Consider the following 14,842-nt stretch of genomic DNA (forward strand, 5'->3'; position numbering starts at 1 on the left):
ATCTACAGCTCTAACACTAAACTTTCAAAAGGGAAACTTTGATAAAATGAGGAAAATAGAAAAAAACTGAAAGGTGCAGCTGCAAAGGTTAAAAGTGTTCAACAGGCATGAACATTGTTTAAAAATACAATCCTAGAGGTGCAGTCCATATGTATTCCACACATTAAGAAAGGTGGAAGAAAAGCAAAACGATTACAGTCATGGTTAAAAGTTGAGGTAAAAGAGGCTATTTTAGCCAAAAAAAACTTCCTTCAAAAATTGGAAGAAGGATCCATCTGAAGAACATAGTATACAACATAAGCATTGTCAAGCTAAGTGTAAAACATTGAAAAGGCAGGCGAAGAGAGAATTTGAATTGAAGTTGTCCATAGAGGCAAAAACTCATAATAAAAACTTTTTAAAATATATCCAAAGCAAGAAACCTGTGAGGGAGTCAGTTGGACCATAAGATGACAGAGGGGTTAAAGGGGCTCTTAGGGAAGGTAAGGCCATTGCAGAAAGACTAAATGAATTCTTTGCTTCTGTGTTTACTAATGAGGATGTTGGGGAGAAATCAGTTCCGGAAATGGTTTTCAGGGGTAATGACTCAGACGAACTGAACAAAATCACTGTGAACCTGGAAGATGTAGTAGGCCAGATTGGCAAACTAAAGAGTAGAAAATCACCTGGACCGGATGGTATGCATCCTAGGGTACTGAAGGAACTAAAAAATGAAATTTCTGCTCTATTAGTTAAAATTTATAACCTATCATTAAAATCATCCATTGTACCTGCAGACTGGAGGGTGGCCAATGTAACTCAAATATTAAAAAAAAAGCTCCAGGGGCAATCCGAGTAACTATAGCTGGGAAAAATTGTGGAAACTATTCTCAAGATCAAAATTGTAGAGCATATAGAAAGACATGGTTTAATGGAGCACAGTCAACATGGATTTACCCAAGAGAAGTCTTGCCTAACAAATCTGTTTCATTTTTTTGAAGGGGTTAATAAACATGTGGATAAAGGTGAACCAGTAGATGTAGTGTATTTCGATTTTCAGAAGGCATTTGACAAAGTCCCTCATGAGAGGCTTCTAAGAAAACTAAAAAGTCATGAGATAGGAGGTGATGTCCTTTCATGGATTACAAACTGGTTAAAAGACAGGACACAGAGAGTAGGATTAAATGGTCAATTTTCTCAGTGGAAAAGGGTAAACAATGGAGTGCCTCAGAGATCTGTACTTGGACCGGTGCTTTTCAATATATATATATATATATATATATATATATATATATATATATATATATATATATGATCTGGAAATGAATACGATGAGTGAGGTTATCAAATTTGCGGATGATACAAAATTATTCAGAGTAGTTAAATCACAAGCGGATTGTGATACATTACAGGTGGACCTTGCAGGACTGGAAGACTGGGCATCCAAATGGCAGATGAAATTTAATGGGGACAAGTGCAAGGTGTTGCATATAGGGAAAAATAACCCTTGCTGCAGTTACACGATGTTAGGTTCCATGTTATCATAGTGAATAATACTTTAAAATCGTCAGCTCAGTGTGCTGCAGCAGTCAGAAAAGCAAACAGAATGTTAGGAATTATTAGGAAGGGAATGGTTAATAAAACAGAAAATGTCATAATGCCTCTATATCGCTCCATGGTGAGATCGCATCTGGAATACTGTGTACAATTCTGGTCGCCACATCTCAAAAAATATATAGTTGCGATGGAGAAGGTATAGAGAAGGGCAACCAAAATGATAACTGGGATGTAACAGCTCCCCTATGAGGAAAGGCTGAAGAGGTTAGGTCTGTTCAGCTTGGAGAAGAGACAGCTGAGGGGGGATATGATAGAGGTCTTTAAAATCATGAGAGGTCTTGAACGAGTAGATGTGAATCAGTTTTTTACACTTTCAAATAATAGAAGGACTAGGGGGCATTCCATGAAGTTGCAAGTAGCACATTTAAGACTAATCGGAGAAAATTATTTTTCACTCAACACACAATAAAGCTCTGGAATTTGTTGCCAGAGGATGTGGTTAGTGCAGTTAGTGTAGCTGGGTTCAAAAAAGGTTTGGATACGTTCTTGGAGAAGTCCATTAACGGATATTAATCAAATTTACTTAGGCAATAGCCACTGCTATTAATTGCATCAGTGGCATGGGATCTTCTTAGTGTTTGGGTAATTGCCAGGTTCTTGTGGCCTGTTTTGGCCTCTGTTGGAAACAGGATGCTGGGTTTGATGGACCCTTGGTCTGACCCAGCATGGCAATTTCTTATGTTCTTATGTTGACTAGATGGCAAATCTGGATGAGGCTAGACTGGAAGGCAAGGCTGTAAATGCAGGAACAGTATCGCAGTACTTTCTAGGGATATGAATCATTTATCTGACGATTGAAAATATTGGATGACATTTTCAATCTTGTCAGATATCAGGGTGTCCCCGATAGCGATAGGAAACCCCATGATTAATTTTGTGGGTTGTCTTATCATTATTGGGGGGGGGGGGGGCGGGAAGAAAGGGCACTTAAAAGTAACCCAAAACCATAGCCCGACTCTTTAAAATTAGTTCTTTAGTATCCCCTCACCCTCCAGACCCCTCCATCCCCCCCAAAAAATGTTTAAGTACCTGGTGGTCCAGTGGGGGTCCCGGGAGCATTCTCCAGCTCTCGGGCCATCAGCTGCCATAAATAAAATGGCGCAGATGGCCCTTTGCCCTTAGCATGTGACAGGGTATCCGTGCCATTGGCTGGCCCCTGTCACACGGTAGGAGGAATGGACGGCAGGAGGGGTCCGGAGGGTGGGGGGATACTAAAGAACTAATTTTAAAGGGTTGGGCTATGTTTTTGGGTTATCGGCTCTGTGCAGCCGATAAAAAAAAAAAAATAACGATTGGACCGCGGGAAAAATAGTTTCCCGATGGTCCACGAATCCAAAACCGAAACCAATTCTGGTTCCGATTCACATCTCTAGTACTTTCTGCTAGAGATGATACCTGCTGTTAAGGTGAGGAGGGGAATTCTGGGGAGCTCTTATGTAGGGCTGATGTGCTGATATCATCAGTGAGCACTGAGGGCATTTTTCTCACTGTGGGCTTTTAACTAGCATGCATGCCTAAGGAAGACTGGAGGAGCAGTGGTCATAGTGGCATCCCGCACCACATGAGGGGAGACAAGTGGCATCCTGCCGCAACACAAGATCCAGCTGTTGGTGGCATCATGGGTAAGTCCAGTGGCTCGAGAGGTCTTCCTTCAAGCATGAATCCTAACATATTGATGAAGATCCCTGGAAGGATAACTTTCCAACAACTGCGTACAGCAACATATACAGGATGTGCTTCATTTTCAAAACCATTTACATGCTTAAAAATGAGTTTTTACATATCTAAATGCAATTTATCCATGTAAATGAGCTTTTGAAAATTGCTACAATATATACTATTGAAATGTCCATAGGATTTACTTGCATAAGTGTTCTTTATGTACATAAATAGCTTTTGAAAATTGTTACATAGTATATTACATTTATGTACGTCACTCCTTTGAAATTTCACCTGTATGTGTGTATATGTCAGTGCCCATATTTGTTCTTGTATTTTATAATATCCACAAATGATATGTGCACATTTTATAAAATATTCATAATTCTACCCTGCAGCATAGGTGAGTACATAGGCTACTGATGCAATTAATAGCAGTGGCTATTCCCTAAGTAAAATTGATTAATAGCCATTAATGGACTTCTCCTCCAAGAACTTATCCAAACCTTTTTTGAACCCAGCTACACTAACTGCACTAACCACATCCTCTGGCAAAAATTTCCAGAGCTTTATTGTGCATTGAGTGCAAAAGAATTTTCTCCGATTAGTTTTAAATGTGCTACTTGCTAACTTCATGGAATGCCCCCTAGTCCTATTATTCGAAAGTGTAAATAACCGAGTCACATCTACTCGTTCAAGACCTCTCATGATGTTAAAGGCCTCTATCATATCCCCCCTCAGCTGTCTCTTCTCCAAGATGAACAGCCCTAATCTCTTCAGCCTTTCCTCATAGGGGAGCTGTTCCATCTCCTTTATCATTTTGGTTGCCCTTCTCTGTACCTTCTCCATTTCAACTATATTTTTTGAGATGCGGCGACCAGAATTGTACACAGTATTCAAGGTGTGGTCTCACCATGGAGCGAGACAGAGGCATTATTACATTTTCCTTTCTATTAATCATTCCCTTCCTAATAATTCTTAACATTCTATTTGCTTTTTTGACTGCTGTAGCACACTGAGCCAATGATTTCAAAGTACTATCCACTATGATGCCCAGATCCCTTTCCTGGGTGGTAGCTCCCAATATGGAACCTAACATCGTGTAACTACAGCAAGGGTTATTTTTCCCTATATGCAACACCTTGCACTTGTCCACATTAAATTTCATCTGCCATTTGGATGCCCAATCTTCCAGTCTTGCAAGGTCCTCCTGTAATATATCACAGTCTGCTTGTGATTTAACTACTCTGAATAATTTTGTATCATCCGCAAATTTGATAACCTCACTCATCGTTTTCCTTTCCAGATCATTTATATATATATTGAAAAGCACCGGTCCAAGTACAGATGTTTACCCTTTTCCACTGAGAAAATTGACCATTTAATCCTACTCTCTGTTTCCTGTTTTTTAACCAGTTTGTAATCCATGAAAGGACATTGCCTCCTATCCCATGACTTTTTAGTTTTCGTAGAAGCCTCTCATGAGGGACTTTGTCAAATGCCTTCTGAAAATCCAAATACACTACATCTAACGGTTCACCTTTATCCACATTTTTATTAACCCCTTCAAAAAACTGAAGCAGATTTGTTAAGCAAGACTTTCCTTGGGTAAATCCATGTTGACTGTATTCCATTAAACCATGTCTTTCTATATGCTCTACGATTTTGATCTTGAGAATAGTTTCCACTATTTTTCCCGGCACTGAAGTCAGGCTCACTGGTCTATAGTTACCCAGATCGCCCCTGGAGCGATCCGGGTAACAGCAGTGCATTGAAACCATGTATATCGATGGATTGAACATGTATACTTTACCCACCTATTTTAAATATATATGTGCACATATTTCACCCCATATCTAGATAATTCCCAAAAGCATTTACACGCATAAAATTGGGGTTTACTGTGTAAATGCACTTTAACCATGTAAGTGGGCTTTTGAAAACTGATACAATATATGCCATAGAATTCTCTATAGGTTTTTTCATGTGAAACTTTATGAATATAAATGGCTTTTGAAAATTGCTATGATGGTATGTTACATTTACATGCATAACTCCTTTGATTGCTTTCTTATTCTTCACAAATTGATCATCTAAAGGAGTCTGAAATATAAATAACATCAATCAAGTCAGGCAGAAATAAAAAAGTTGTGGTCAACCACACCAATGTATCTGATGTATTAATTCAGTGTTTGTGGGAATATGTTCTGATATAAATGTTTTGGTGTCAGAGTTGCCTTGTTCCTCATCATTTTCTCCATTCTCTTTGTTCTTCTTCCTTTCAGCACCCATGAGTTATGAATACTTTAAAATGGGAAACCACAGCAGGTTGACCACATTCCTGCTTCTTGGGTTCTCAGAGTTCCCAGAGCTGCAGCTCCCTCTCTTCACTCTCTTCTCACTCCTCTACCTGATGGCCGTGCTGGGGAACCTCCTCATTATCTGCATAGTATGTGCCGATCCACACCTGCACACCCCCATGTATTTCTTCCTGCTCAACTTGTCCGTCATTGATATCTGCTCTTTGACCATTATTGTTCCAAAGTTACTGTCAATTCTTCTAACAAACAGCAATAACATATCTTTTAGCAGATGCTTTCTGCAGATGTATTTCTATCTGGGATGCCTAGGTGCAGAATTTATACTACTTACTGGGATGGCCTATGACCGTTATGTTGCAATATGCAATCCCCTGCGTTATACCACCATCATGAATAAGAGGGTCTGTGCTCTTCTGGCAGGTATCTCATGGGTAACAGGTTTGATAGAATCATTGCCACACACTGTCATTACATCCCAGTTTTCTTTCTGTGACTCCAATGTAATCAATCACTTCTTCTGTGAAATCTCAGCAGTGGTGAAACTTTCCTGCACAGACACCTCTGTCATTCCAGTTATAACTTTTGCAGAAGGAGTGCTTACAGTCTTTACTCCATTTCTCCTAATCCTGATATCCTATGTGTTTATCATCTCTACCATCCTGAAAATCCGTTCCACAGAAGGGAAAAGCAGAGCCTTCTCCACCTGCTCCTCCCACCTGACAGTCATCATTCTGTTATATGGGACTATGATAGGAGTGTATATGCAGCCCAAGCCATGGGACTCTAAGAAATCAAACAAGCTGCCTACTGCATTGTATATCGTCAGCCTACCACTGTTAAACCCCTTGATTTATAGCGTGAGAAGCAAAGAGTTGAACGTGGCTCTGAAAAAAGTCATAATGAGGAAGACAATATTTTTGACCCACCAATAACTTCTGTAAGTTTGCTGTCCTAGCAAAGGAAGCTCAAGACTAATAATGAGGAGCATAAAGCACCCATAGAATAATTGGATAATGTTTCTGTGCACTTCATACTGTGAAAGATTTTTCGATTTGCACCTTCTATGACAACATTATTGCCTGAGATGCTTTTTTTTTCCCCTAAGTATGTGACACCATTATAATCTTTGGAATAAACAGAGACCCTAAAGGTTGGATTTTCCAAGCTGCGCACACTTGTCCATGTGTGCATGGTTCCTGGCACACGCACATGGACACGGTGATTTTATAACATGACACGTCAGCATGCGCATGTTATAAATTATGTTTCCCGTGTGTACATGCGTGCTGGATTTTAATGTCCGAGCGCACATGTACGGGTGGGTGACCTCCGCGTGGCGGGGGGGGGGGGGGGATTTTAAAAGGCAATGCACGGCAATGCGAATAGGGCTTCCCCAGTTCCTTCCCAGTCCACTCCAAGTAAGAAGAGGACTGGATGGAACTTTCCTATACCCCTACCTAACTTCCTACCCTTTCCCCTATCCCCTCTCCTCGCAGTGGTAAAGGGGGCAGGGGGGGCGTAAAAAGGTGTAGGGGGCCGGCCAGCTGTATCTTGGCAGTGCGGTTTCACCTGCTGCGGTGGGTCCGAGCCGCACACTATGGCCCCCATAGAGCCACACTAAAAGGTGGCGCTATTTCCCGCGCTACTGCCGGTGATAATGAACAAAACATTATCGCCAGCAGTGGTGCCACCACCCCATTTCCCCAAACTTCTCCCAAGCTCCTCCCTAACTCCACCCCTTCCCCTAATTTTAATTTTACCTCTGCGATAATGGGCTATCGCACCTTGTAAAATGACCCTATTAGCCTGATAAATGCCATCAGGAAATTGTGTCCTCCAGCAATGCCAGAGCCTGGTGATCCAGCCCTGCCTCCTGGGGGAGAGTGGAAGCCGTAGGAAAATATAGAGAACATTTCTCAAATTATTATTATATGACTCTGTTAATGTGGCAAAAGAAAAAACAAACTGTGTCTCCTTGGGTTCATATCCCAAAAGGAAGTATAAATAAATACCCAAAGGAATACACAAAGCAAAGTATAAAGAGTCATCAGCTTCTGTGTTCCAGAGATGTAGGGCCCATTGGAGAAGAAGGTGAGTACCAGGATCAGATTTTAGTTTTCTTTAGACTGGAACATGAACAAATATTTTCCATAATGAGTCAGATATAATATTTAGGAGTTCTTTACTGAATGCTCATGAATTTCAATTGTTATTATCTGTTATGATAATAAACGTGATGTAAGGAAGATCTTAGGGAACAAATTTTCTTGTTGAGTAATTCATCATCAGGTATGGAAATAAATGAGTCCCCTTCTCATCTAAACAAATGCTAAATATGTTTCTTTTTAATAATCTCCTTGGAGCAGTTGACAAATTGATCCCATCATGACATTTAAAGAGCAAACCTTTCCAGATTTACAAATTCAAATGTCTTTATTTTAAAATGATGCCTAAATTAAAAGGCAAATATTCAATTGACCTAAATACAATGCATTTTATATTCTGTACAACAATTAGCACCACTTCATGCTGTCTGGTTTCTTTATCCTGCCAGTTTTCTTGCTATTAAAGATGGTGCTCAGCTTCTTGCTGAATTCTGTAGAGTATTGGAGGCAGATTTCATGAGCTTGGTGACACTGGGGGATCCTTTGTTCAGGTTGGCAGACTCTGTGCAGTCGGTGCTTGCTTACACTCAAGGCATCAGATGAGTGCATCTGTGGAATGGTCTTGCAGGAAATTTACCTAGAATGGTATAAATAGCACCCAAAGAAAATGAAGTTAATTATATATTAGAAGATTATCAAAAATGTAATATTTATAGCTCTAACTGTAGTATTTACAAAATTATAGCTAACTCTTCTTGAGGAAACCTAATGCCACAAACATTTTCAATATTCACCTTAGAAACCCTGAACGTGGCCCTGCAGGTTCTGCTTCTCCATTGTGGTAAATCAGTCAACAGGCTGATAATAGGAAAAACATCTAAATAAGCTTATTCATTTTGTTCAGTTCCTCCAATGGACAGATTATATTTATAATATCAGATTGACTACTTGGGGACTGATGTTATCCTGGCTGCATCAACTAGGTACCCAGACACCTTTGTCCAGCTAACTTACTCCAGATATTCAGTAAGAACGTGGCTAGCATGAATATCTGGTATAGATTAATTGTAGGTCAATCAATGTTACCTAGATACATTTATTTGCATAATGCTGATTATCAGTGTAGCCTGGGCAAAGTAAAACTATTTTGTCTGGGCTATAATATGCCCAGGAATAATTTGCCAGAGGATATAGGACAAATTTAAGACTTCAATTTTTTCTAATTAACTCCAAATATTTGTCGAACAAATCTTTGAATATCAACCTCATGGTGACTTTCCATTCACTTAGAACATTATTATTATATTTTCAACTGGAATTGATATATTAATGTGTACATTTATAGTTATTTGACAGAACAATATAATAATGCTTATATTTATAGTACTATTGGACATATACAATATTGTACAAATGTAATAAGTAGTCAGGTATACTAAGTCCCTTCCCCAAACAGCTTATAAACTAAGTGGATACCTGAGGCAATGTGAGATAATGTGATTTACTTAAGGTCACAAGATATATCAGCAAGAGGTGTAGAATTTGAATTCTGATCTCCCTGGTTCTCAAGCCATTAAACTATTAGGTCAGTCATTCCTGCTACATACTTTCTTCTCCTTGTTCTTTCCAATTTTACAATTATATGTCCCCTTACCAGGTTTCCATGCTGTATTCCAGATTTATATGCATCAGTGTGAAGCCTGAATGTAGCACTGGTGAAGATCTGCTCTTCAGCTCTTATTTATGCTTTATAGATATCAGTACAATAACTGCATGGGGCTCTGGTGAAGATCCACTCAGTAGCTGTTCATGCTGCCTTCAAACACTATGTATGTCATTGTGGGTGATATCAGCATGAATTTTATGAGTGCCGCCTTTACAGCTTATTGTGCCATCTATAGAAATGCTTTCATCTATCATTGGGATGCTTGATGGAAAGCTAATTGAGAATCCACTCTGCCCAGGTTGCATTCCTAAGCTTTAATAAGAGATCAATATTCAAATTCCTGTTTAGCAGGTAAGACGGCCAGCCAAAAACAGCTATCTTTAAACAAATATTCTGGTGAACTTAAGTGGCCAGATATTACAGTTCTAGACACCTATCATTGAAAAATCAGCCTTTATTATAGAATTACTGCCTCTTCAGCTCCCTACCCTTTATAAATGACCCCCCCTCAACCAAAAGCCCATTACTCATGTCCTGATTCTCTTTCCTTCTTTATTAAAAAAAAACATCCTAACATGCAGCAGTCCACCTCCCCTCCCCTCCCTACCTAAAAAAACTAGAACTATGGATGAGCCTAAAGTTTTTTAGGGGAGTCTTGAAAACAAAAATGAAAATGTCCCACAAGGAAAAGAACCAGCTCTCGAAGAACCCTGCATCCCCAACAGAGGTTGAAAAGACAGTGGCAGTGCTCAAGAGAAGCAAGAAACCAATGACCTGAAAAATCATGGACTCTTCCTACTCTTGGACCAATAAGCTGAAAAAACCAGGACAAAATAGAGCTGAAATGTATTCCTGATTCCGAGGCATATCTAGAAATCTGTAAGTGCCTAACACACCCATGCGTTCTTGCTAGCTAACTTGGAATAATAGCAGACAGTTTTACTTATATTCTGCAAACAACATGAGATGGACCCAGGGATAAGTACACATCCAAAACACATTCACTTCCAAATCGCCACCTCTAGATTAGAATAATAAAGACATCATACTAGGCGCTCCAGAATGCAAATGCTTTCATAGCCTTTTAAATAATCATAGGTCCAATTGTAATATGTTTGAACTTTCTTGGTTTTGCAAATACAATTTCATTACTTATCTTTCAGAAATGCTTTTATAGTTGGTGAAGGTCTGAATTAATAATATGGTTCCTGACATGAGTCTGTGTTTAGCATAGGATCTGTGTCAGAGGTTGATTAGATGTTTTCTTCCATAATCAATACTTCACCATGAAAAGCTAGAATGCAGCAACACTGATGTTATCTTCACAAATAGTGTGAAATAAAATAAAACACAAAAGCAAAGAAGACCACTCGATCGTGCACACTCTGACAGTGTTCAGGGCTAGTCTGGCACCAAAATTTTAAACAGAACAATTTCTGAATGGTGTCATATATACAGATTTTTTTTATATTGGTCAAGAAAACAATATTAAATAATTCAATTTAAATTTCAATTAAACTGTACAAGTCAATTTCTAAATGAAGGCTGTGTGGTAAAATTGTGTTTAAACTAAAAATTCAGAATTGTTCTCTAAGTCTGGTTCTCCTTTCCCTTTGGAAGAGGAGAATTTGTTCAAGTATTCCCCACCGCATATCCTCAAAGTGTGTCCCAGGGCTATGCAGTGTACTAAGGGTGACACCAACTCAATATCATTTTTAGATATTTTAATTTTCAAAAATCAACAATGTATTGGCACATCAGTGTACTGAAACTTGTCTGAACATTAACAACCTATTGCAATTCTCAAGCTTTCATCCATATCGGCTAAAGAAGAAACTTCCTGTGGGACAATTTCTTCTAATTTGGTGAATATTCTCTGACAAAAAAGGCTTCATCTGTCAAGCACAAGAACTCACTGCTCCACGTCTTGTAAGAGCGCATACCTTTTCTATAATATAAAAGAACTTACAAATGTCTTTCAATGCAGACTGATCTTGGTTACTCTTATACAAGCAAGATTCCTTAAATTCATAAACAGTGTACGTGATTTGCTACTCTCATGTCACTTCAGCCATTGCAGTGATTATTTTCAAATTGGGAAATACTAAAAATGCAAACGATATGAGCACTAAGGATATCAAAGATATGGTAGTAAATTTGTATTTATCATCTGAACCCCTTGACAGGTTTTGGTCACTCAGGGCCATATTGCGGGGGTTCCGGACCACCGCTGAATGACCTCCTGCAGTCGATCTCCTGCCGGCGCCATTTTCCGTACAGAAAACGATTCGCGGCAAGAAATCGCTCCCGGAACCCCGCTGGACTCCCAGGAACTTTTGGCCAGCTTGGGGGGGCCTCCTGACCCCCACAAGACTTGCCAAAAGTCCAGCGGGGGTCAGGAACGACCTCCTGCGTCGAATCGTTTTGGTCTATGGCCGCCGCCATTTTGCGGCGGCCATTTTGCAAAATGGCGCCGGCTGAAGACAACACGATGCAATTGAGGGGGCCGTTCCGGACCGCCGCCGTTCTGGACCACCGCTGGATCCCCAGGTAATTTAAAGCATTGGGGGGGGGGGTTCGGGAGGGTGGGGGATTTAATTTAAAGGGTCGGGGGTGGGTTTTAGGGGGTTTTAGTGTGCCGGCTCACGATTTTAACGATTTTCAAGATAGTTTACACACCCAAACGGCAACAATACGATTCCCTCCCCCTCCCAGCCGAAATCGATCGTTAAGACGATCGAGGACACGATTCACATCTCTAGTGGATAGTGGATAGTGGATAACACATTGAAATCATCGGTTCAGTGTGCTGCGGCAGTCAAAAAAGCAAACAGAATGTTGGGAATTATTAGGAAGGGAATGGTGAATAAAATGGAAAATGTCATAATGCCTCTGTTTCGCTCCATGGTGAGACCACACCTTGAATACTGTGTACAATTCTGGTCGCCACATCTCAAAAAAGATATTATTGTGATGGAGAAGGTACTGAGAAGGGCTACCAAAATGATAAGGGGAATGGAACAACTCCCCTATGAGGAAAGACTAAAGAGGTTAGGACTTTTCAGCTTTGAGAAGAGACGAATGAGGGGGGATATGATAGAGATGTTTAAAATCATGAGAGGTCTAGAACGGGTAGATGTGAATCGGTTATTTACTCTTTCGGATAGTAGAAAGAGTAGGGGGCACTCATTGAAGTTAGCATGGAGCACATTTAAAACTAATTGGAGAAAGTTCTTTTTTACTCAACGCACAATTAAACTCTGGAATTTGTTACCAGAGGATGTGGTTAGTGCAGTTAGTATAGCTGTGTTTAAAAAAGGATTGGATAAGTTCTTGGAGGAGAAGTCCATTACCTGCTATTAAGTTTGCTTAGAGAATAGCCACTGCCATTAGCAATGGTTACATGGAATAGACTTAGTTTTTGGGTACTTGCCAGGTTCTTATGGCCTGGATCACCCACTGTTGGAAACAGGATGCTGGGCTTGATGGACCCTTGGTCTGACCCAGTATGGCATTTTCTTATGTTCTTATGTTCTCATGTTTTGAATGTCTATATATATCTGGGGCTATTGCATGTTGTTATTGGATCCCCCTTGTATTTGACATCGCTATATTTGAGCGTTTCATTACTTATTTTCTATTTCTATTTAACATATTTGGAAATATTTTGTTACGTATGCTGCTTAATTTCTATTAATGTTCTTGATGATGACTCTTCTTTCTTTCAATCTAAAAGTTGAAGCGGATTTCATAATATTCTTTGTTATGGATCTCCTTTGCACTCTATTCAGCGTCTTATGGTGCATAAGTACAGGGAAATGGAAAACCACACCATTGTGACAGAATTCCTGTTTCTGGGGTTCTCAGACTTCCCAGAGCTGCAGCTCCCTCTCTTCTTATTTCTCTACCTGATGACCGTGCTGCTGAACCTCCTCATTATCTGCATAGTATGTGCCGATCAACACCTGCACACTCCCATGTATTTTTTCCTGGCCAACTTATCTGCATTAGATATCTGCACCTTGACCACCATTCTGCCAAAACTGCTGCCAAACTTTCTGACAAACAACAGTTACATATCTTTCAGTGGATGCATTCTGCAGATGTACTGCTATTATATGTGTGTAGATACAGAGATTCTGCTTCTAACAGCCATGGCGTTTGATCGTTATGTTGCAATCTGCAATCCCCTGCGTTATACCATCATTATGAATAAGAGGGTCTGCGTGCTTCTGGCAGCTGTCACATGGGTAACAGGAGCATTAGAGCCAGTGCCACACAGTGTCATTATATCTCAGTTTTCTTTCTGTGACTCCAATGTGATCAACCACTTCTTCTGTGAAATCACAGCAGTGCTGAAACTTTCCTGCACTGACACCTTTGTCCTTGACACTATGACATTGGCTGCATCTGTAATTTCAGGTTTGACCCCATTTCACCTTACCCTGACATCCTATGTGTTTATCATCTCCACCATCCTGAAAATAAAATCTGCAGAGGGGAAAAGCAAGGCCTTCTCTACCTGTTTCTCCCACCTCACAGTCATCATTCTCTTATACGGGACTATGATAGGAATATACATGGAGCCCAGCTCAGGGGACTCTACAAAATCAAACAAGCTGCCTACTGCAGTGTATATATTCACTCTACCACTGTTAAACCCCTTGATCTATAGCTTGAGGAGCAAAGAGTTAAAAGTGGCCCTGAAAAAAGCTTTAAGCAGGAAGCCTACATATGTGAGCCGTTAAACAGTCTTACAAAATTCCTGTTCAGCTAATGGATTCTAATAACTCTGCAAGACTAAAGTGAATCAGTTTGCTAATGTTGGTACTGTGCTTGCCTTTCTTAGGATAGCTCAGAACAGAAGGCACACATGAAATATTTTATGTGTGACAGCACTGACAGGAAAAATATGTTTTTGGTTTTGGTTTTGTGGTACCCAATAAATATATTGTGTTCTTTTTTGGTGTCTACAGAAATATAGAAACAATTTCTACCATGTCGAGCAGAAGGCTGTCATTGTTATTTTGCTTCCTCAGGGTGTTAAAGCATAACCTTCACAGTGGTGAAATACTCCAGTATTACTCTTGACAAGTAATTTTACTTCAAAGCTATTCAAGAAAGTAGCTGAAAAGGAAAAATAATTTTATAATGTTAGCAAGCATATAAAATGCCTGATATTGGTATTGCATGAACCTATCTTATTAAAAAGAAAAGCTGTATCTTTAAATAGTAAATATTTTCATTTAATCAGGTATTTTCCTTTCATTTTTTAATGTAATTCCTGTCTTAAATCTCATTACTGTCTGTGCATTATCTAAATTTCTGTTCATTTTTCATTTTGCATCCAAAGGAGGCAGCATACATGCTAAGGTTTTATGACTATGCACACATTAGTTAAAAATAAACAACATGGTATTTTGAATTTAGTTTTAAAATCCTGATTGAAGCATTGAAGAACAATAACCCTAAGAATGCTTTAAAATGCACATATT

General features: G+C 39.6%; 2 protein-coding genes across 2 annotated transcripts; both read left to right on the top strand.

Moving 5' to 3' along the window:
- The first annotated feature begins 5,545 nt into the window (after nucleotides 1-5,545).
- On the top strand, nucleotides 5,546-6,508 carry LOC115077573 (olfactory receptor-like protein OLF3). The gene has a single exon (XM_029579868.1). The coding sequence runs from the start codon at nucleotides 5,546-5,548 to the stop codon at nucleotides 6,506-6,508; it is 963 nt and encodes a 320-aa protein (XP_029435728.1).
- A 6,657-nt stretch (nucleotides 6,509-13,165) lies between these two features.
- On the top strand, nucleotides 13,166-14,095 carry LOC115077574 (olfactory receptor 13F1-like). Its single transcript, XM_029579869.1, has one exon. The coding sequence runs from the start codon at nucleotides 13,166-13,168 to the stop codon at nucleotides 14,093-14,095; it is 930 nt and encodes a 309-aa protein (XP_029435729.1).
- Nucleotides 14,096-14,842: the final 747 nt, after the last annotated feature.

This window comes from Rhinatrema bivittatum, chromosome 16, assembly GCF_901001135.1.
Source record: "Rhinatrema bivittatum chromosome 16, aRhiBiv1.1, whole genome shotgun sequence".
Classification (NCBI taxonomy): Eukaryota; Metazoa; Chordata; class Amphibia; order Gymnophiona; family Rhinatrematidae; genus Rhinatrema; species Rhinatrema bivittatum.